This window comes from Canis lupus, chromosome X (genome assembly GCF_048164855.1).
Source record: "Canis lupus baileyi chromosome X, mCanLup2.hap1, whole genome shotgun sequence".
NCBI lineage: Eukaryota > Metazoa > Chordata > Mammalia > Carnivora > Canidae > Canis > Canis lupus.
In genome coordinates, this window is record NC_132876.1 from 1715324 (window position 1) to 1737068 (window position 21745).

The 21745-nt window shown below is 48.5% G+C and overlaps 1 protein-coding gene across 9 annotated transcripts; it reads right to left on the reverse strand.

Moving 5' to 3' along the window:
- Nucleotides 1-1915: 1915 nt before the first annotated feature.
- Nucleotides 1916-20770, reverse strand: TAFAZZIN (tafazzin, phospholipid-lysophospholipid transacylase). 9 transcript variants are annotated; one of them, XR_012026544.1, is made up of 14 exons: nucleotides 20485-20768; nucleotides 20189-20317; nucleotides 19204-19249; nucleotides 18887-18972; nucleotides 9208-9294; nucleotides 8780-8860; nucleotides 8667-8708; nucleotides 8444-8506; nucleotides 8215-8267; nucleotides 7712-7789; nucleotides 6647-6704; nucleotides 4835-4959; nucleotides 3231-3539; nucleotides 1916-2554 (listed from the first exon to the last, which is right to left on the reverse strand). XR_012026544.1 is itself a non-coding variant. In XM_072817236.1 (11 exons), exons 1-11 carry the CDS (start codon nucleotides 20591-20593, stop codon nucleotides 6743-6745), a joined length of 987 nt encoding a protein of 328 aa, XP_072673337.1. In that variant the 5' UTR covers nucleotides 20594-20770; the 3' UTR covers nucleotides 6723-6742. The 9 variants fall into 9 exon arrangements, 7 of the variants coding, with proteins under 7 accessions (XP_072673337.1, XP_072673336.1, XP_072673340.1 ...); XR_012026545.1 differs by lacking the exon at nucleotides 3231-3539; XM_072817236.1 differs by lacking the exons at nucleotides 1916-2554; nucleotides 3231-3539; nucleotides 4835-4959; nucleotides 6647-6704 and adding an exon at nucleotides 6723-6958 and having other exon boundaries at nucleotides 9208-9291; nucleotides 20485-20770.
- Between the last annotated feature and the right edge of the window lie 975 nt (nucleotides 20771-21745).

Consider the following 21745-nt stretch of genomic DNA (forward strand, 5'->3'; position numbering starts at 1 on the left):
AATAGAGCGAAGTGGGACTACAGACATAGGTGTGTGATGAAGCAACCATAGTAAACTGCTAATGGCAGAACCTAGGGGGTGGATCTATGGGTGGGCACTGTAGGGTTGTTTTTTGACCTTCCTATAGGTACTGGATATAAGGTTGACCCCCTAAATTCATGATCCATCCAGAAATGTGGTCTTATTTGGAAATAGGGTCTTTCCAGATGTGATCCAGATACGGTCATGCTGGATTCAGGTGAGCCCTAAACCCCATGACTAGTGTCCTTATAAGAAGAGGAAAATTTGAACACAGGGAAAAAGGCCACTGTACAGTAGAGCTAGAGTGAGGAACCCCAGGACCCGCCAGAAGCCGAAGAGGCAGGAAACATTCCTTCCTAGGGGCTTTCATTCAGAGAGAGTGGGCACATGCCTGTACCTTGATTTTGGACTTCTAGCCTCCAGAACTGAGAGAAGAGATTTCTGTTGTTTTAAGCCTGCTGATTTGTGGGGCGTGCCTGGGTGGCTCAGTCGGTTAGCATCTGCCTTTGGCCCAGGTCATGATCCCAGGGTCCTGGGATCGAGCCCGCATCAGGCTTCCTACTCCACTGAGGGGAGCCTGCTTCTCCTTCTCCCTCTGCCTGCCGCACCACCTGCTTGTGTGCTTTCTCTCTCTCTCTCTCTCTCTCTCAAATAAATATTTTTTTTAAAAAAAGCCTGTAGTTTTGTGGGAATCTGTTATAGCAGCCCTAATAAACTAATACGCTGTATGTTTGACATTTTTCATAATAAAAATATAGAGAGAAGAAAGTTTGATAATGATCCTGGAATCCCAGGATCAAGTCCCACATCAGGCTCCCTACGTGGAGCCTGTTTCTCCCTCTGCCTGTGTCTCTGCCTCTCTCTCTCTGTGTGTGTGTCTCATGAAGAAATAGAATCTAAAAAATAGAAGAAACTAAGAGTAGTTTATCCTGACAGTTTAAAAAATGTAGAATAATTATAAAATACAAAACTCACGAATTTCAAGAAGAATTAAACATGTAAGAATTTGAAATCCATTTCTCTTTCAGGGAGAAATATTCAACCGAGACATGGACTTCTAATTTTGAATTTCTGGCCCAAATTTGCCACAACAACACACACAAAATAAATTACCCACACCTCACCAAGCAATTCTAAAAACTGGCATTATGTGAGTAAATCAGACTATTTCTCTGGCATGCCCAATGAATCAAAAGGAAAGCAGAGAACAAATGATGGAAGGCCAAGAAGGGACAGGCTCAGGGTAGTGCTTCAATCTAAACCAAAGAAGCTGCAGACACTCAAAAAGCAACGTCAGCACAGAGTCTTCCATATATACTCTGGTTCATAAACCATCTATTTGAACTTGGGGCATTTCTGTTCTCTAAGTATAGCATATTCTATACTTCTAAGAAAGAAAGACAGCAAGAAAAATAAAATTCAATTATTTAGGTGAGGTACTTGGATTTATATATAGGGGCTGACAAAATGATACTTGGCAAAGTGTATATTTATAGGTAACTCAAAAAAGAGGCATTAAGGGATCCCTGGGTGGCGCAGCGGTTTAGCGCCTGCCTTTGGCCCAGGGCGCGATCCTGGAGACCCGGGATCGAATCCCACGTCAGGCTCCCGGTGTATGGAGCCTGCTTCTCCCTCTGCCTATGTCTCTGCCTCTCTCGCTCTCTCTGTGTGTGACTATCATAAATAAATAAAAATTTAAAAAAAAAAAAGAGGCATTAACATGTTCATATAATCAGTCATAAACTTTAGCCCAATCACTCTTAAGTACTTTTCATTCTACGACTAAGTGTTAATTATAGACAAGGCTACTTTACCTAGAAGGCCATTTGACAATCCTGTATTGTTTTTTCTAGACCAAAGACTCATAACTTAAAAAAAACCCAACCATTTACACTTACTAAGAAAAGCAAACATTTATTTCAAATTGCAGTATAGGCTTTTCAATCACAAAAAGAAAAAGAACAGTGATCTGACAGTGATTGCATCCTGGGCAAAAGATTTGATACAAAAACAGTAACACAAAGTATCTGAGCTGCATACACTACAGGGGATAAGAGAAATAACAGTAGCTGAAATACTGCTCTCCTGGGGATCAACTTCTAAACCAACAGAATGCCTTTGAAATGATTAAATTTATTCGTGTATTAGTAAGAAAGCCCAACACCATAAATGGTACAATAATTAAATTACCTGAGATAGTGTATTTGCTGTTTCTTGTGGGTCTCACCTCGTTGGTATGCATAGTAGCGGAAATTATAAAGGAGGTTGAAAGGAGCAAGGAAAAGATCCAGAAGCATGTTAGTTCAACATCTTTCCTTGAAGTATGATGCATAGTGCATTCTTTTATTTGCAAACTAGGAATTGCAGTCTGAGGATCATTTAGAAGGGTAAATTTGGGGATCCCTGGGTGGCTCAGCGGTTTAGCGCCTGCCTTTGGCCCAGGGCGCAGTCCTGGAGTCCCGGGATCAAGTCCCGCATCGGGTTCCCGGTGCACCGTCCTCCTGTGTCTCTGCCTCTCTCTCAATCTCTGTGTCTATAATGAATAAATAAATAAATAAATAAATAAATAAATAAATAAATAAATAAATAAATAAATCTTTCTTTAAAAAAAAAGAAGGGTAAATTCAAGAGGATAAAGAAGGTTTGAGAACTTTTTAACTTTTCATTGACTAAAAATGAGTATTAAAAAAATAAAAAATAGGGGCGCCTAAGTGGCTCAGTGGTTGAACGCCTGCCTTTGCCTCAGGGCGTGAGGATTCGATCCAGGATTCCCGGGATCCAGTCCCACATCGGGCTCCTTGCATGGAGCCTGTTTCTCCCTCTGCCTGTGTCTCGGCCTCTCTCTCTCTCTGTCTCTCATGAATGAATAAATAAAATCTTTAAAAAAATAAAAATAAAATAAATTAAATAAAAAATAAAAATGAGTATTATGTTAAGGACTTAATTTGAGACTTTAACCTGCTGGCAGTGCCAAATGAAATTATGCAACTTTGATAACATATTTCTTTTTATTTTATAGATTTTATTTATTTATTCATGAGAGGCACAGAGAGAGAGAGAGGCAGAGACCCAGGCAGAGGGAGAAGCAGGCTCCATGCAGGGAGCCCGATGTGGGATTCGATCCTGAGACCCCAGGATCACGCCCTGGGCCGAAGGCAGGCACCAAACCACTAAGCCACCCGGGGATCCCCCATAGTAAACTTTGATACCTGGTAAAGTTCTCCTACTTGTTCTTTTTCAACAGGCTCTTCTTGGGCTACTTTGCTTCCATATAAATTTTAGAATCAACTTGTCAGATTCATTAGATGATTTCTAAAATCTTGAGTATTTAAAATTGTGGTAAAGTAGGGGCACCAGCGTGCCTCCAGTTGGTTAAGTGTCTGTCTTCCACTCAGGGCGTGATCCCAGGGTCCTGGGATGGAGTCCCACGTCGGGCTCCCAGCAGGGAGTCTGCTTCTCCCTCTGCCCGTGTCTCTGCTCCTCTCTCTGTGTGTCTCTCATGAATAAATAAATAAGATCTTCAAAAAATAAAAAAATAAATAAGATAAAGTTGTGGTATACACAATTTTCCATCTTAGCCAATTTTTATTTAATATTTTATTTAAAATCAATTTGCCAATATATAACACCCAGTGCTCATCCCATCCAGTGTCCCCCCTCAGTGCCCATCCCCCAGTTACCCCATCCCCCCCCTCCCCCCCGCCCACCTCCGCTCCCGCAACCTTTGTTTCCCAGAGTCAGGAGTCCCTCATGGTTTGTCTCCCTCTCTAATTTTTCCCACTCAGTTCCCTTCCTTTCCCTTAGAGACACTTTCACTATTTCTTATATTCCACATAGGAGTGAAACCATATGATAAAATTTTCCTGTAAAATATCCACAATACATTTACATTTTACCCATTCTCTTTAAGTGGGCTCCACATCCGGGATGCCTGGGGGGCTCAGCGGTTGGGTGTCTGCCTTCATTCAGCCCAGGGCCTGATCCTAGGGTCCCGGGATCAAGTCCCATATCAGGCTCCCTGAGTGGAGCCTGCTTCTCCCTCTGCCTGTGTCTCTCTCTCTCTCTCTCTCTCTCTCTCTCTCTGTCTCTCATGAATAAATAAATAAAATCTTTTTTAAAAATCTTTAAAAAATAAAAAAATTAAATCTTAAAAAAAAGATTTTCCTTATATGGGTCTTTCACATATTTTGTTAGATTGATTCCTAGGTACTTTGTAGCTTTTGTAAATAGTGTCTTATTTTGAATTATATGATTTAATTCTTTATTGCTAGTGTGTGTATAGAAATACAATCGAGGGCAGCCTGGGTGGCTCAGTGGTTTGGTGCCTGCCTTGGGCCCAGGGCATGATCCTGGGGACCTGGGATCAAGTCCCACGTCGGGCTCCCTGCATGGAGCCTGCTTCTCCCTCTGCCTGTATCTCTGCCTCTCTCTCTCTCTCTCTCTCTCTGTGTCTCTCATGAATAAATAAAATCTTAAAAAAAAAAAGAAATACAATCAATATTGTACATATTGATCTTATAGCTGGGAAACTTCCTAAGCCCTTATTTCAAAAAAATTGTAAATTCTTTTGGGTTTTCTATGTAGACAATCCTATAATCAGCATACAATGAATGTTTTCTTTCTTTCCTTACAATCATTATACTTTGATTTCCTTTCCTTGTCTTACTCGTCTGGTACCACCAGCACAGTGTTGGCATCCTCATTTTGTTCCAAATTTTGAAGGGAATGTTTCTAAAATTTCAAACTCAAAAAATAATATTTACTCTAGTTTTTTATAGTTTACATCAGATTAAGAAAGGTTTTTGGGGGGCACCTGAGTGGCTCAGTCAGTTAAGCATCTGCCTTTGGCCCAGGGTCCTGGGATCAAGTTCCGCATCAGGTTCTCTCCTCGGCAGGGAGTCTGCTTCTCCCTCTGCTCTTCCCCCTGCCTTGTGATCTCTGTGTCAAATAAAAAAATAAAATCTTTTTAAAGAAAGGGTTTTTTATAGATAGACTTTTTCAGATTAAGAAAGTTCCATTTGAGGCACCTGGGTGGCTCAGTCGGTTAAGCAGCAGACTCTGGATTTTGGCTCACATCATGATCTCAGGGTTGTGAGATCTAGTCCTACATCTAGTTCCGTGCTGGGAAAAGAGTCTGCTTAAGGTTCTCCCTTTCCGTCTCCCTCTGCTCCTCCCCATCTCTCTAAAATAAATCTTTTTTTTTTTTTAAGTTCCCTCCCAGGGGCACTTGGGTGGCTCAGTGGTTGAGCATCTTTGGCTCAAGGCGTGATCCCGGGGTCCTGGGATTGAGTCCCAAATGGGGCTCCCTGCAGGGAGCCTGTCTCTCATGAACAAATACATTAAATATTTTTTAAAAAGCTCCCTTCTGCTTATAGTTAAAAAATTTTAAAATTATGAATATTTTATCAAGTGCATCTTCTGTATCTATTGAAATAACCACATGGATTTTCTTTCTCCTTTATGCTTTCTCTTTTTCTTCTTTAATATGGTGAGTGGTATTTATAAATTTCACAATCCCAGGACCAGCCAAATTTCACTGTGAACATAAAACTACTCTAAAAAAATAGTCTATGTGAAATAATCAAATTGCAGGAGCATCTGGACAGTAAATATCTGTAGTTGTTCAAATGACTACATGTGGGAAAAAAGTGATGCCACATTTGGAGCTGCGAATGCAAATTGGCCGACAGCCTGTCTCCCTGCCCCCAAGTGATTTTTTTCCCCTTCTGGTGATTTTTAAAGATGTAATATATATACATATATTTTTTATATTTATACTTTATATATTTTATATATATTTTATATTTATATATTTTATATATATTTTTTAAAGACGTTATATTTTGAAATAATTGCAGATTTGCAGTTACAGCCCTGATCGTCTTCGAGTCTTCCCTTCTTGCTGGCTTACTCCTGTGGCTCCAGCTTTTCTTTCTTTCCACATTTCTATTATTCTCCATGATCCATCTCTGTCCATTTCAGAAGTTCCTACAGGTTTCAAACTATCGTTTCTGCAGACACTTCCATACGTTCGGTGATCTTTGTGAAGTCTTGTGGGTTGATCTTAACTTGTGGATGAACTGGAGACCCAAACTGGACTCACTTTTCTCTAGAGGATTTGCTTTTGCTTCTACTAGGAGCACCACCACCACGGCCTTTGCTCCTACCAAGGGTCTCAAGCTCAATCAAGGTGTCGCCGCTCTCCCCTCCCACCACAGCACGTGTTCATGGTGGCTGGCTGGGCCCTTCGGAGAACTCCTCCGTCCTGGGAACTGGCCTGGAGAGGATTGAATTGTATTTGCTTCTCCCTACCTTACCAGATTTGGGTTTTGAAACGAGTCCATTAGCTCTACTCGGCCTCCTTTGCAAAGTAAGATTAACCCCCACTTTTGCAAGGTTGTTATAGGGATTACAGATAGTGAGTGAAGTTTTTTTTTTCTTTTTTTCTTTTTTTTTAAGTAGGCTCCACACTGGGCCTACTCAACACAGGGCTTGAACTCCCAACCCTGAGATCAAGACCTGAACTGAGATCGAGAGTTAGACATTTAACCAGCCGAGCCCCGCAGCGCCCCGATAACGACTGAAGTTTTAAGTGACTGGTGCACGTGGAGAGCTTGACGCCCACCTGCTCAGGTGCTCTTGTTGCTCTAAGGGTGTCCAGCAGGTCACCTCCCATGCCCACCCTGTGAAGAGGCCAAAGGTAAAACACGACACAGATGCTTTATTGGTTACAAAATACAAAAACCCAGGCCCATGGGGGACTCCTGTGATGCCAGGGAGCTGGACAAGACAGAGCAGTTGGTGGGCCCTGGCACGTGGGCAAGTGGCTGGGTGTCAGGCCCTTGCTGCAGGCTCCGTTCAGCTGGCTTCCACTCCTGGCAAAAGGCTGCTCTTCTGCTTGCAGCCCAGGGTTGGGCCCTGCCCGAGGACCCCACATCTGCGGGAAGTGTGGGCAGAAGGAAGACGTGGCTGCGGCCATCCCTGAGGAGGTGCTGGACGGCTCCCAGATTGGGGCCGGTGGGTGGACGCCGGGCTAAGGGCCTCCTGGGCCCCTTACCCAAAGTTTTGGCCTGGCCGCCCACCCCCCTTCAAGTACCCTCCATCCCGATGCCAGCCCTGGCGGAGAACACCTGAAGGCAAGGAGGAGGCAGGCCCCCGCCAAAATTTCCTCCTCTTTTCGTGGCCAAGTGGGAGGAGCACTTCCTTCAACTGAAGCAGCTCAGAGCAGAAGGAATGCTCACCAACGAGGACACGCTACCCATCAAGGGTTAAGCATAAATCTGTCTAAAAACACGTATCTGATCTCAAAACATCAGCGCGTTCCCCCAGTTCAGCTCTGTGTGGGGCAAGAACCCGAAGGCAGCCCCGAGAGCAGGCGGCTGGGGCCTGGGTGGGAGCTGCCTCCCCCCGGGCTGGGGGCCAGCGGCCCTGCAGGAGGCAGCGAGGGCAGGTCTGGGCCGGGCGGCGCCTAGCTCCCGGGCTGCAGGTGGTTGTGGAGCTGCTCCGCCTGGACCTTCAGGCGCTGGAATTCTTCCTGAATGAAGTCGGTCAGAGCTTTGCGCATCTCCACCTGAGGGGAAGGACTGGGGCTGGCCTGCAGCCCTCGGGGACCTTCGCCCAAGGGCCCGGGGAGGCTAAGACAGCTACAGGGCAGCCGGGGAGGGGGAGGGCGGGGAGAAAGACAACTCACAGCCGACTTGTTCTCTGCCCGCAGCCGTTCGAGCACAGGCAGGGCACTGAAGGGCCTCCCGATCAGCACAGTGATCTTCTGTAGGGAGAGCGGCCACAGCGGGTGACAGCAACAGGGACAGTGGCCACCGCCACGGCCGCACCGCCCCAGAGAGCCAGAAGCCAAGCCCTGCCCCTAACTTGCTACATGCTCCCTCATGACCACGCTCCCTCTTTAAACCGAGGTGGTCAGGCTCGGTGACATTCAGTCCTGCAGTCCACGCTCCAGATGGCCTGTCCTGTCCAAAGCCCGGGGCTCACCTCACCCCCACCCAGCTGGATTTCTTTTGCTTTCCTTCTACCAGCCTTGGTGCCAGGAAGGCCCCCCCCTCTGTCCCACTCGGGTCCCCCTGCTGCAGTTTTAAGCTCAGCTCCTCCTGAATCTGGCTTCAGTGGTGCCGAGTGGGACACATGAGGCAGATGGCAGACAAGACAGATGGGTGAAGGTCAGCAGCCCCTACCCACCTGTCCAAAGCGGGGGAAGTAGGGCGGGCTGTTAGGAAGGACATCGTTCATTCCTGCAGCACAATGGACAGATGCCAGGAAGTGGGCATGGGGTGGAGCAGGGCAGTCTGGGAACAGATGAAGCCCCAGCCCCCACCCCAGGGCCCCAGCCCCAACCCCAGGGCCCCACCACCCCATCTCTCCCACCCCCATCACCAGGCTGCCGACTGGGCCCCAGAGGGAGGCTCACCGACGTGCCACAGCGGCAGGATGACAGGGTTGAGATGACACTCAGCAATGAGGCGTCCAATTCCTGCCCCGGGGAGAGACAGAAACGTTGGCACGAGCGAAGCTTCGGTGCCAGCCTACAGCGAAGCCACCCCCGCCCACTTCCAAGCAACACCAACTCCCGTGGCCCAGCTCCTCCGCGAGCCCCGCCACCCCCGCCCCGGCCGGCGGGCAGCAGCACCTACCCCACTTGAAGCGGAGGAACTCGGAGCTCATGTTCACTTTCCCTGTGGAGAGAGAGGCCAGAGGTGAGGCCTGGGGGGCTGGGGGCGTGTCCAACCTCGCCAACCCCACTGACCTTCGGGGAAGATGTGCACCCAGTCCCCGTGGTTGAGCTTGTCCAGAATGAAGTCCATTCCCTTCTGGTAGACGCCGTCTCCTGCCGAGAAAAGGCCTGCGCCGTCGGTCTCCGCTCTCCCAGGGCTCCCTGCTTCCCCTGGGGATGAAGCAGCCGCTCCAGGGCCTCCTCAGCCCCCGCTGCACTGTCCACATGGACACCCTCCAACCGCCGTCTCTGGGGACTCAGCCTGCTCGCACCGTGGCCCCTGCTGTCCTCGTTCAAGGACGACCTCTAAGTGCCTGTCACGTGCACGGCGGTGACACTGCCTCCAACTCAGATGCCGAACCGGCGATTCCAATGTCCACCAGCCTCCAGCCCGCCCTGTGCCCGCTGGTGCCACCACACAGCCTCCCCCGCTGAGCCGCGACACCTGCGCCATGCCCTACCGCCCTCTCCAGCTCCCGGAGCCTTCTCTCGGTGGGACGCCCCGGCCTGGCGCGAGCCTACCATCTGCTGCCCCTGGCCCCGAGCTGCTGGAGCAAAGCACATCTGTTCGTGATCTCCAGCCCCCCTTGGGCCCCAGATCCCGGACAGCCACCCTTTCCTGAGGTCTCAGTGAGGCCAGTCCCCACAGCCCGGCCTCACGGGCCTCCCAGCCCCACCTGAGCCCTCAGCCTCACCATCCCTCCCTCCTGCTGACCGCTTCGCCCCTGAAACGAGACACTTGCTTATCGAGGACTCTTGGGAAAGGGAGAACATTCGATGCAACACATGGTGTCACTAAGAGTTGGGAAAGACTCAAACTTGTTGGGCTGAAAACAGGGGGATTCAGCTGCCCCCGAGGCTAACGACACTCACCTTGGAGACACCTGGAGACCATGACACTGGACCCAGGTGGCCTGGCAGTTAGCAACAACACAGATACAGATGCCTAATGCTACGTGCTGGCTTTCAACTGGGAGTCCTGTGGAGACAATCTGTGACCACACGCAGTAAGAATCTCCCCAACCTTGTCCATATAGTGGACAGTGACGGACAGACTTATCGAGTAGGGAGAGACATGGCATAAAGACAAGTAGACAGGGCAGCCCAGGCGGGTCAGCAGTTTAGCGCGCCTTCGGCCCAGGGTGTGATCCTGGAGACCCGGGATTGAGTCCCACATCAGGCTCCCTGCATGGAGCCTGCTTCTCCCTCTACCTGTGTCTCTGCCTCTCTCTGCCTCTCTTGGTCTCTCTCACGAATAAATAAATAAAATCTTTAAAAAAAGACGAGGAGACAGACATTGGGACTATCTCAGGTCAGTGCACCAAGAAATGGACTTTTAACCTGTTTTCTGCAAGGCTGAGTGTTTAGAAGGTGCTAGTGAGGCATCCAGAGTCTCAACCCAACATAACCCAATGGGGACCTGGCCCAGCAGCTCCCTTGGGGGCTGGAGTTGAAGAGCAATCCCTCACCACAGTTCCTCAGGGCATCATGGGAGCAGTGCCTTCCCTACTTGGGATAGCATTACCTGGCAGGAGGTGAGCTTCAGAGGTGTTATCTCCTTCTCTACTATACCCTACTGGTGTAACTAAGCCATCCAGCTTGAAATCAAAATTATACTAAACTACAATGCTCCTAAATCTTTGGGACGCAGCAAAAGCAGTTCTAAGAAGGCAATTTATAACGATACAGACCTACCTCAAGAAACATGAAAGATCTCAAATAAGCAATCTAACCTCATACCTAAAGAACTAGAAAAAGAAGAGCAAAGCCCAAAGTTAGTAGAAAGAAGGAAACAATAAAGATCAGAGTGGAAAAAAAAAAGATCAGAGTGGAAATAAATGAAATAGACTAAAAATAAAAAAATCAATGAAACCAAGAGCTGGTTCTTTGAAAAGACAAATTTTTTAAAAGATTTTATTTTTTTTTATTCATGAGAGACAGAGAGAGATAGAGAGAGAGAGAGGGAGGTAGAGACACAGGCAGAGGGAGAGGCAGGCTTCACTCAAGGAGCCCAACGTAGGACTCAATCCCAGATCCCAGGATCATGCCCTGAGCGAAGGCAGGCACTCAACTGCTGAGCCACCCAGGTGTCCCGAAAAGATAAACAAAATTGATAAACCTCTAGCTAAACTCATCAAGAAAAAAGAAGAGAGGATCCAAATAAAATCAGAAACGAAAGAGGAGAAATGACAACTGAGATCACAGGTACACAAAGGATTATAAAAGAGTAATATGAAAAACGTTATGCCAACAAATCAGACAACCTAAAAGAAATGGATACATGTGCCAAACAGAATCAGGAAGAAATAGAAAAGCTGAACAGGCTGCCTACTAGTAAATGATTATTTGAATTGAGAATCACAACACTCTCAACAAACAAAAGTCCAGGACCAGAAGGATTCACAGGTGAAGTCTGTCAAACATTTAATGAAGAGTTAGTACCTACTCTTCTCAAACTGTTTCAAAAAACAGAAGAGGAAGGAAAGCTTCCAAATACATTCTGCAAGGCCAGCATTATCCTGATACCAAAACCAAATACAAAAAAAAATAAAAATTAAAAAATTAAAAAATTTAAAAAATTAAAAAAAACCAAATACGTTACAAAAAAGAGAACTACAGGCCAATATCCCTGATGAACATAGATGCAAAAACCCTCAACAAAATATTAGCTAACTGAATTCAACTAAAAGGATCATTCACCACGACTGAGTGGGATTTATTCCAGGGACTCAAGGATGGTTCAATATCTGCAAATCAATCGATGCAATACACCCCGTTAACAAAATGACGGATAACAATCATACGGTCATCTCAATAGATCCAGAAAAAGCATTTGAAAAAATTCAATATCTGTTCGTGATAAAAACTCTCAACAAAGTGGGTTCAGGGGGAACTTAACTCAATATAAAGAAGCCATATATGACAAACCCACAGCTAACATCATACTCAATGGTGAAAAACCGAGAAATTTTCCTCTAAGATTAGGAATAAGACAAGGATGTCCACTCTTGCCATTTTTACAAAACATAGTACTAGAAATCCCAGCCACAACAGTCAAACAAGAAAAAGAAGTAAGAGGCACCCATGTTGGTGAGGAAGGAATTAAGCTGTCTCTACTGCAGATGACATGATACTATGCGTAGAAAACTGAAGAGGGACGCCTGGGTGGCTCAGCAGTTGAGCGCCTGCCTTTGGCTCAGGGCGTGATCCCGGAGTCCCGGGATTGGGTCCCGCATGGGGCTTCCTGCATGGAGCCTGCTTTTCCCTTGACCGATGCCTCTGCCTCTCTCTCTGTGCCTCTCATGAATAAATAAATAAAATTTAAAAAAAAAGAAAACTCTGAAGACTCCACCAAAAAAGTATTAGAAGTAGGGGCACCTGGGTGGCTCATCGGTTGAGCGTCACCTTCAGCTCAGGGCATGATCTTGTAGTTTGGGGATCGAGTCCTGCATCAGGACTGCATCAGTCCTGCATCTGTGTCTTTGGCTCAGTGGTTGAGCACCTGCATTTGGCTCAGGGTGTGATCCTGGAGTCCCGGGATCGAGTCCCGCATTGGGATTCCTGCATGGAGCCTGCTGCTCCCTCTGCCTGGGTCTCTGCCTCCCTCTGTCTCTCATGAATAAATACAATCTTTTTTTTAAAAAAGTAATAAATGAATTCAATAAAGTTATAGGCTATAAAATTAACATATAGATGGGGTGCCTGGGTGGCTTAGTCGGTTAAACATCTGCCTTCAGCTCAGGTCATGATCTCAGGGTGCTGGGATGGAGCCCCACATCAGGCTCCCTGCTCAGCAGAGAGTCTGCTTCTCCCTCTCCCTCTGCCCTGCCCCCCTGCTTCTGCTCTCTCTCTCAAATAAATAAATAAAATATTAAAAAATTAACATATAGGGAGGGATGCCTGGGTGGCTCAGCGGTTGGGCATCTGCCTTTGGCTCAGGGCATGATCCCAAAGTCCCAGGATTGAGTCCCACATCGAGCTCCCTGCATGGAGCCTGCTTCTCCCTCTGCCTGTGTCCCTGCCTCTCTCTCTCACTCTGTGTCTCTCATGAATAAATAAATAAAATCTTTAAAAAATTAACATATAGAATCTACTGCATTTCTATATATTAATAATGAAATAGCTGAAGGAGAAATTAAGAAAACAATTCCATTTACAGTTATACCAAAAAAACAAAAACAAAATACCTAGGAATATACTTAACCAAGGTGAAAGACATGTACTTATAAAACACTGATGAAGGAAATTCATCATGATGAATGATGACAAACAAATGGAAAGATATTCCATGCTCATGGATTGGAAGAATTAGTGTTGTTAAAACATCCGTGTGACCCAAAGCAGTATAGTACCAGCACAAAAACAGACACACAGACCAATGGAGTAGAATAGAGAGTCCAGAAATGAACCCATGCTTTTTTTTTTTTTTTTTTTTTTTTTTTTTTTTTGAACCCATGCTTATATGACCAATTAACCTACAACTAGGGAGGCAAGACTATACAATGGGGAAAAGACAGTCTCTTCAACAAACCGTGCTGGGAAAGACTGGACAGCCACACGCAAAAGAATCAAACTGGACTATTTTATATCATCATACACAAAAATAAACTCAAAATGGATTAAAGACCTGAAACCATAAAACTTCTAGAAGAAAACACAAGCAGTGGTCTCTTTGACATTGGTCTTAGCAACATTATTATATGTATGTCTCCTCAGGCAAGGGAAACAAAAGAAAAAATAAGTATTGGGAGTACATCAAAATAAAAAGCTTTTGCACAGCACAGCAAAGGAAACCATGAACAAAATGAAAAGGCAACCTACTGAATGAGAAAAGATATTTGCAAATGGTATTTCCAAAAATCCAAACTTTATAAAGTACTTAAATAACTCAACACGAAAAATCCAAATAATCCAATTTAAAAACTTAGACATTTCTCCAAAGACATACAGATGGCTAATATACACATGAAAAGATGCTCAACATCACTGATCCAGGGAAAGGCAAATCAAAACCACCATGAGATACCACTTCACACCTGTCAGAAAGGCTAGTATCAAAAAGACAAGAAATAACAAATGTTGGCGAGGATGTGGAGTTAAAAGAACACTTGTGCACTGTTGGTGGGAATGCAGACTGGTGTGGCCACTGTGGAAAGCAGTACGGAGGTTCCTCAAAAAATTAAAAATAAAAGTGGCATATGATCAGCAATACCACTACTGGGTATTTACCCAAAGAAAACAAAAACACTGGGACGCCTGGGTGGCTCAGCAGTTGGGCGTCTGCCTTCGGCCCAGGGCGCGATCCTGGAGTCCAGGGATTGAGTCCCACATCGGGCTCCCTGCATGGGGCCTGCTTCTCCCTCCGCCTGTATCTCTGCCTCTCTCTCTCTCTGTGTCTCATGAATAAATAAATAAAATCTTAAAAAAAAAGAAAAAAAAAAACACTAATTCAAAAAGATATGTGCACCCCTATATTTATTGCAGCTTTACAACAGCCAAGACATGGAACCATGTTATGTGTCCACTGATATATGAATAAACGTGATGTGTACATACACGTGTACACACACACACACACACACACACACACACACAGAAAATTACTCAGCCATAAAAAAGAATGCGATCTTAGGGTACCTGGCTGGCTCAGTCAGTAGGGCATGAGACTCTTGATCTCAGGGTTTTGAGTTCAAGTCCCACACTGGGCATGGAGCATACTTAAAAAAAAAAATAGGGATGCCTGAGTGGCTCAGCACTTGAGTGTCTGCCTTTGGCTCAGGGTGTGATCCGGGATTCCTGGGATCGAGTCCCACATCAGGTTCCTTACATGGAGCCCGCTTCTCCCTCTGCCTGTGTCTCTGCCTCTTTTTCTGCGTCTCTCATGAATAAATAATATCTTAAAAAAATAAATAAGTCAGTAAATAAATAAACAAACAAATATATAAGGGGCCCCTGGGTGCTCAGTTGGTTAAGCATCTAACTCTTGGTTTCAGCTCAGATCATGATCTCAGGGCTATGAGATCAAGACCCATGTCAGGCTGATTCTCTCTCCCACTCTGCCTCTCCCCCACTGTTAAAAACTGACAAAAGATATTGCCATCTGCAATAACATTATCCTAAGAGAAATAAGTCAGAGAAAAACAAATACCAGATGACTTCACTTATATGTGGAATATCAAAATCAAAACAAACGAATAACCCAAAAGCAGAAATAGACCCACAAATACAGAGAACAAACTGATGGCTGCTGGAGGAGCAGGGGTGGAGGGATGGGCAAAATGGGTGGAGAGTGGGACATACAGGCTCCCAGTTACCGAGTGAATATAAGTCACATGGGTGGAAGGTACCGCACAGGGAATATAGTCAATGGGATTGTAATAGTGGTGTATGGTGACAGGTGGTAGCCACACTTGTGGCGAGCACGGCGTAATGTATAGTCGTCAATCACTACACGTATGCCTGAGACTACTGTAACAGTGTGTACCAACTATACTTCAGTAAAAAAGAAGAAAAGAAATCTTAAATAAATAAAAGGGAAAAACTACTACTACTATGATTTTGGAACAGCACACGAATATTTAGCTTTTGCAAATGCTACTTCTACTCACTTGTGTAACTTGTACAAGGTCCCTCTGATACTTCATGTCATATCGTAAGGCCTATGTTTGAGGGGGAAATGGAGTATTTTGGAATACAGAAGCCAAATATGCCAGATGCTTCCTTTGCTTTAACACATGTTGTTAGATCTCTGCTGCACATCATATATGTTGGATTCACATTCACAGGTTGTCCCTGCCCACTTTCTGTCACTGAAGGTGCTTAGAATTAAGATTTTGTTTTCTGGGGACGCCTGGGTGGCTCAGTGGTTGAGCGTCTGCCTTTGGCTTGGAGTGTGATCCCGGGGTCCTGGATCTAGTCCCATACTGGGCCCCCCGCGGGGAGTCTGCTTCTCCCTCTGCCTGGGTCTCTGCCTCTGTGTCTCATGAATAAATAATAAAATCTTTTTAAAAAAGAATTGTTTTATCCTTCTAATTATACAATAAAACTTAGATGCAAATCAGGGATCCCTGGGTGGCGCAGTGGTTTGGCGCCTGCCTTTGGCCCAGGGCGTGATCCTGGAGACCCGGGATCGAATCCCACGTCAGGCTCCCAGTGCATGGAGCCTGCTTCTCCCTCTGCCTGTGTCTCTGCCTCTCTCTCTCTCTCTGCGTGACTATCATAAATAAATAAAAAATTTTAAAAAAATTGTTTTAAAAAACTTAGATGCAAATCAAAAACAACAAGACAAGGAGTTGACATGGAGGGTGTTTGGGTGTTTTCATCAGAAGAGCATATGACGCTTGACCTCAGGGTCATGAGTCCGAGCTCCACACTGAGTGTAGAGATTACTAAAAAAAAAGAAACTTATCAATCAATCAATCAATCTTAAGGGGCACCTGGGTGGCTCAGTGGTTGAGTGTCTGCCTTTGGCTCAGGTCATGATCCCGGGGTCATGGGATCGAGTGCCATATTAGGCTCCTTGTGGGGAACCTGTTCCTCCCTCCACCTAGGCCTCTGCCTCTCTCTCTGTGTCTCTCATGAATAAACCAACCAAATCTTTAAAAAAATATAAACAGGGATCCCTGGGTGGCGCAGCGGTTTAGTGCCTGCCTTTGGCCCAGGGCGCGATCCTGGAGACCAGGGATCGAATCCCATGTCGGGCTCCCGGTGCATGGAGCCTGCTTCTCCCTCTGCCTGTGTCTCTGCCTCTCTCTCTCTCTGTGACTATCATAAATAAATAAAAATTAAAAAAAATATATATATATAAACAAATCTTAAAAATAAAAAGCAGACCTGGAAAGCCTCTGCATGAGGCTACAGAAAGGAGGTACTGGGACTCAGGAACAGGGTACCCGAGCAGAGTCTCCATCTGTCAGGTGGGCTGTGATAAACAATTCCATGGTCACTAGCCACAACACTGTAGCTTCTGCTTCTGTTTCAGAGAAATGAAGTAGCCTTCAAATGTAGCAGGAAGTGAAAGCGTCCAAGGCAGTTAGTTGTCTCTAAGGAGTAGATCTGAGGATCTTGAGGGGTGGGCACTGCAGCTTTTCATTAAAAGCTCTTCCTTATTTTTTGAGGTGACTTTATTGCACTTCACATTTTACTTTGACCAAGTAGAAATAAGAAACTCTCCCTTGGGGACACCTGGGTGGCTCAGTGGCTGAGCGTCTGCCTTTGGCTCAGAGTGTGATCCCAGGGTCCTGGGTTCGAGTCCTGCATTGGGCTCCCCACAGGGAGCCTGCTTCTCCCTCTGCCTGTGTCTCTGCCTCTCTCTGTCTCTTATGAGTAAATAAATAAATAAATCTTTTTAAAAAAGAAAAGAAACTCTCCCTTGCCCTGTGACACCCTTTGGTTACCTCCTCCTCCTCCTCACGACTGAACTGCTGAGAGGAGGGGACATCCCTGCTATCTCTGCTCTGTCCTGTCCCGGCAGCTCCTGCAGCTGTCACTTGACAGAAATGGCTTATCTGGGGTCAGTGGAGGTTTCCACAGTGTCAAGGGGCCCCGCTTGCTTTCCTTCCTTCCTCTCTGGCCATTGCTTCCTGCTGCCTTGGTGGCCTGTCAATTCACGCTCTGAGGGGCTGTCTTGGCCCCTGCTCTCCATATGTTCTCCATCTCAGCAATCTTTTTTTTAAGATTGTATTTATTCATTGATGAGAGACAGAGAACAGAGAGAGAGAGAGAGAGAGAGGGGCAGAGACACAGGCAGAGGGAGAAGCAGGCTCCATGCAGGGAGCCTGATGTGGGACTCGATCCCGGGACTCCAGGATCACGCCCTGGGCCAAAGGCAGATGCTGAACCGCTGAGCCACCCAGGGATCCCTCTTCTCAGCAATCTTATCTCTACTTTTGCAACTTTGTTAGTGCTTGTGTCCCTAATACGTCCCCGACTGTTCCTTTGAGTTCCAGAACTGCACCTCCCACTGACTCTGAGACTGCTCCCTCCTCGGGCAATAGGCTCCTCGGATGAAACATGTGCAAAGCAGAACTCAGTTCCCCTCCCAACCCTCACACTGCTTCGCCTTCATCCCACCCTCCCAGCGGCTCAGTGTCATCAGATGTCACCTCGTGGCATCTTCGAGCTATCTTTTCCTTACCCCTCTCCATTCCCAATCTATGAACAAGTTCTACCAGCTCTGCGTCGTCCGGAGCAGCCCCCTTGTCCAGCTCTCTCTCCATAGCGGCCTCCAGCGGCCCAGCTACAACCCTCTGCTGCCAGAATTACTGAGACAACCCCAACTGGGCTTCCTGCCTCCCGTGGGCTCCGCTCCCATCACCAGCCACGCTGCAGCCAGGGTGCTCTCTCTGAACCACAGATGAAGGCACATCACTACCCTGATGAGCCAATCGAGTCCAAAATTCTTAACGTGACTATTCCAGAACTTTCACATGGGGCCTGCAACCTACATTTTCTACCTTTACTGCTTAGCTCTTCAGCGCCTGGCATACGCTTCCTGTGTCTAGAACACCTTGTGTTTCATACTCTGCCTAGAAAATGTCGTACTTCCCCGGAGGAAAGAGCAACCTGGAATCAAACCCTCGCTCTGCCATCTGTCACCCCATGACGCTGGGCCAGCAGCTTAATCCTTCCAAACCCCTTTATCTGGAGAATGGGCATCAAAATGCTCCCTATCTCCTGAAGCACTTGAGAAGTGCCGAGTAGTCACTCAATGTCATACCCTCACTCCACAAGCCTGTTTGTTCCCCAAACTGTGCAGCCTCCAGCACATGCCACCACCATCGCAGACCAATGACACCTCACTGCCATCAGGGAGTCTCTCAGCTGTGGGCAATGCCTCCCTGACAAGCCTCAGGCAGTCCCAGGAAATGAGTGCTCTCCTGCAGGCCCCCCTCACTCTTCCAGCAACCAGTGCCGCCCCTGCAACCACGCCATGCAACTGGGACTCACACTAGTGGGGTAGTGGCCTCTGGCTCCCTTCATTCCCAGGTTCCACGTCCCACCTGGGTCCCTCCACTCCCCGTACTGCTAAGCCAGAGGCACTAGCCACCAGTCCTCACTCCAAAGTAAACCAGAGAAGGCCTCAGGGGTGCCTCCCTGCGTTCACTAGCCCACGAGCCCCTTTTTGGAGGATCAGCTTACCTCGGCACACGGGCACACACTTGCCCAAGCTGAAGAAGCGGGAGTGTAGCTCTTTTGTGAAGCAGATGTCTGCAGCTGCGGGGGTCCTGAAGTAGGGACAGATGCGGTCATCCCTGCCTCCCCTGCACCCTAATTCCCTGCCCGCCGCCCAACATGATGCCTGACATCGTCGGCAATGTGGAAAGGCACAGGAGGGCCTGTGGGATCCCACCCCATGCCCTGCCTGTACTGCTGGATGCCGCCTCCTGGGCAGAGCAGGAGGAGGGCAAATCTGGGCAGAGATGGGTGAGGCCTGCCAGGGGCCCATTCCTCCTCACCAACGCATCAACTTCAGGTTCCAGATGTGGCGGAGTTTCAGGATCCCTAGAGAAGAAACAGCTTCATGCTCCAACACGCCTTGTCCCTAGGGAGCATCTTTTTCTGTCACCTAGTTTCAGGGAATGAGGAACAGGGAGGGCAGCACTACCATCTCCCTGTGGCCCAAAGTAGCATCTTCCAGACTCTTGGGCTGGACCCCAAGTTGTCTCTGATGCTCTCTCCCTTCCACCTCTGCGTATACCTTGTTAGTCACCACATCTGGCCTGCCTAGCACCCTGGCACGTTTTGCCACTGCCTATTCTCCCCCTCCCGTGTTACTGCCACCATCCTAGTCCAGGTTACTGAATGGCTCTAGAAGCTCCTTCCTGGCCTCATGGGACCTGCCTGTGGCACTCTACAGGCCCTTCTCTGCTCAGTGGCCAGGGTGAGGCTTCAATTTGCCCAACTGGCTTCCCACGAGCTGTCGGACAGTGTGACCTTCTGAATTCATCAATAAAAGCCCTGGGTATCTCTCTACCCAGGCATCGGGGGTACTGGGGCCAAGCACCTAGCTCCCTGTGAAGTCAGCAGAGCGGGACCTCCCAGGCGACAGACTCCCAAGTGAGGTAGGTTGGAGGGTACAAGCTCAGCCTGCACCAAACCTGGAGCCAGGACAAGGTCACCCAGCCTCTAGCCAGACCTTCCCTAATGGGCCACCGTACGGTTCCCAGACTTGTTCCAATAGTTTGTGGGACTTTGAACGCTTTAGAGAATGGAGGGTTGCTTCAAGGTGAAGCAGCCATCAGACTCTGCCCTGCGGTCGTTTCCTCACTTCCTCATTCCCTCTGAATCATATTTTCATTGTTGGGGCAGCCCCCCCCCCCAAAAGCACGAGTGCCAGGGATAGGTCCAGAGCTCAGTGAAGAGTGCGTTTGCTCTGCTCTTTTGGCCCCGTCCCGGGTTGTCCCCAGGCCTCCCTGTGCCCAGAACCCTGGTGCCAGGTACCCCAGAGATGAGGGTCATCCATGCAGGACTGGTGATTGGAGACGGTGATGAGAGGCGTGGCTGGGCCTCGGTTCTCGATGAGCTCATACAGCACCTCCTTGTTGTGCACGGTGAGGTGGTTCATGTACTCTGGGGGGGAGAGCCGGACCGTGGGGAGGGGTCTTGGCCTCATCCTCCCTGGGGCCCGGGGCTCCCCAGCCCGACTAGCCCCTGCCCGCGCCCACAGCCCGGAACCCCAACTCCGGCCGGGCGCGGGGAGCCGTGACCGATGCCGCCTCGGCTTCGGGTCCACTCACTGGTCCAGAAGCAGCTGTAGGTGCCCACCAGGCCCATGACGACGCTGCTGGCCAGAGTCCAGGTGAACGGCGGCACCGCGGGGAACGGCCACTTCACGTGGAGGGGCATCGCCCCCGCCCGACCCGGCGCCCCCGCTCCGGCCCAGGCGGCCGCCGCGGCCCCGCGCGACGGGGAGACTCGACCAAGGTCACCTCGCAGGTCAGGCCGCCCCGGGCCCGCCCCGCTCCGTCGCCACAGCCGAGCCGCCCCCGGGCTCCGGACCCGGGGGTCGCAGCGGGACGCGAGAGGGGCGGCGGCCGCAGCCACGGGGGCCCCGCGCCCCCGCGCCCCCGCCGCAAACCGAGCCGGCGACGGCGGCCGGCTGCCCACGGCCTGTCGCAAAATGCTCGCAGGCCGCTTGACGGCAGCGGGGGCGGGTCCCCCGGCTCCCGCCCCGCCCCCGCCCCCGCGCGCTCCCGGCCCGGCGGCCGCGCGCCCCTTCGGCCCCTCGGTTCGTCCCCGAAGCGTCCCCGCCGCCATCGGGCTGGCGGCGCCGTTACCGGACCCCGCGGCCCCCTTCGTTGTTGTTGAGACTAAGTGCACATCGTGGAATTAACCGTTTCCTACGGTCTTGTAGCATTTTATATTACACAGTGTACTTTACGTGCATATTATGATACATTGTGTGATTTTACCTGCCGTCCGCACACAGTTGCCACCGTTGCAATATTACAGGCTTGTGCGGTACGTGTATACATGTGTTATGTGTAGTATGTGATGGATCTTCCAACACAGGCCTAGGATCACAGAATACTATGTATCATTGAGTGCACTTCCAGTGTTGTCCCCCACGGCCTTGAGCTAGTTCCAGAACATGGTCTGAACATGGTCAGCACCGCAGAAGCGAGCCCTGGATCCGCTCAGCAGGCTATATTTTTCTTCTTTATTTTTTCTAAGCCTGGAAACATTTTTTAAGGTCAATCCACCTGTGCTTCAAAAATAAGAAATAAGGGGATCCCTGGGTGGCACAGCGGTTTGGTGCCTGCCTTTGGCCCGGGGCGCGATCCTGGAGACTCGGGATCGAATCCCACATCGGGCTCCCGGTGCATGGAGCCTGCTTCTCCCTCTGCCTGTGTCTCTGCCTCTCTCTCTCTCTCTCTCTCTCTCTCTGTGTGTGACTATCATGAATAAATAAATAAAATCTTTAAAAAAAAATAAGAAATAGGGACACCTCGCCGGCTGAGACGGTAAGGCATGCACCCTTGAATTCAGGGTCCTGAG

Coding starts and splice junctions, on each gene's coding strand:
- TAFAZZIN (XM_072817235.1), bottom strand. CDS start 20,593: ATGCCCCTCCACGTGAAGTGGCCGTTCCCCGCGGTGCCGCCGTTCACC. Junction 20,318..20,484: donor CTACAGCTGCTTCTGGACCA/GTGAGTGGACCC, acceptor TCTCCCCCCCAG/AGTACATGAACCACCTCACC. Junction 19,250..20,188: donor GGATGACCCTCATCTCTGGG/GTACCTGGCACC, acceptor TTTCTTCTCTAG/GGATCCTGAAACTCCGCCAC.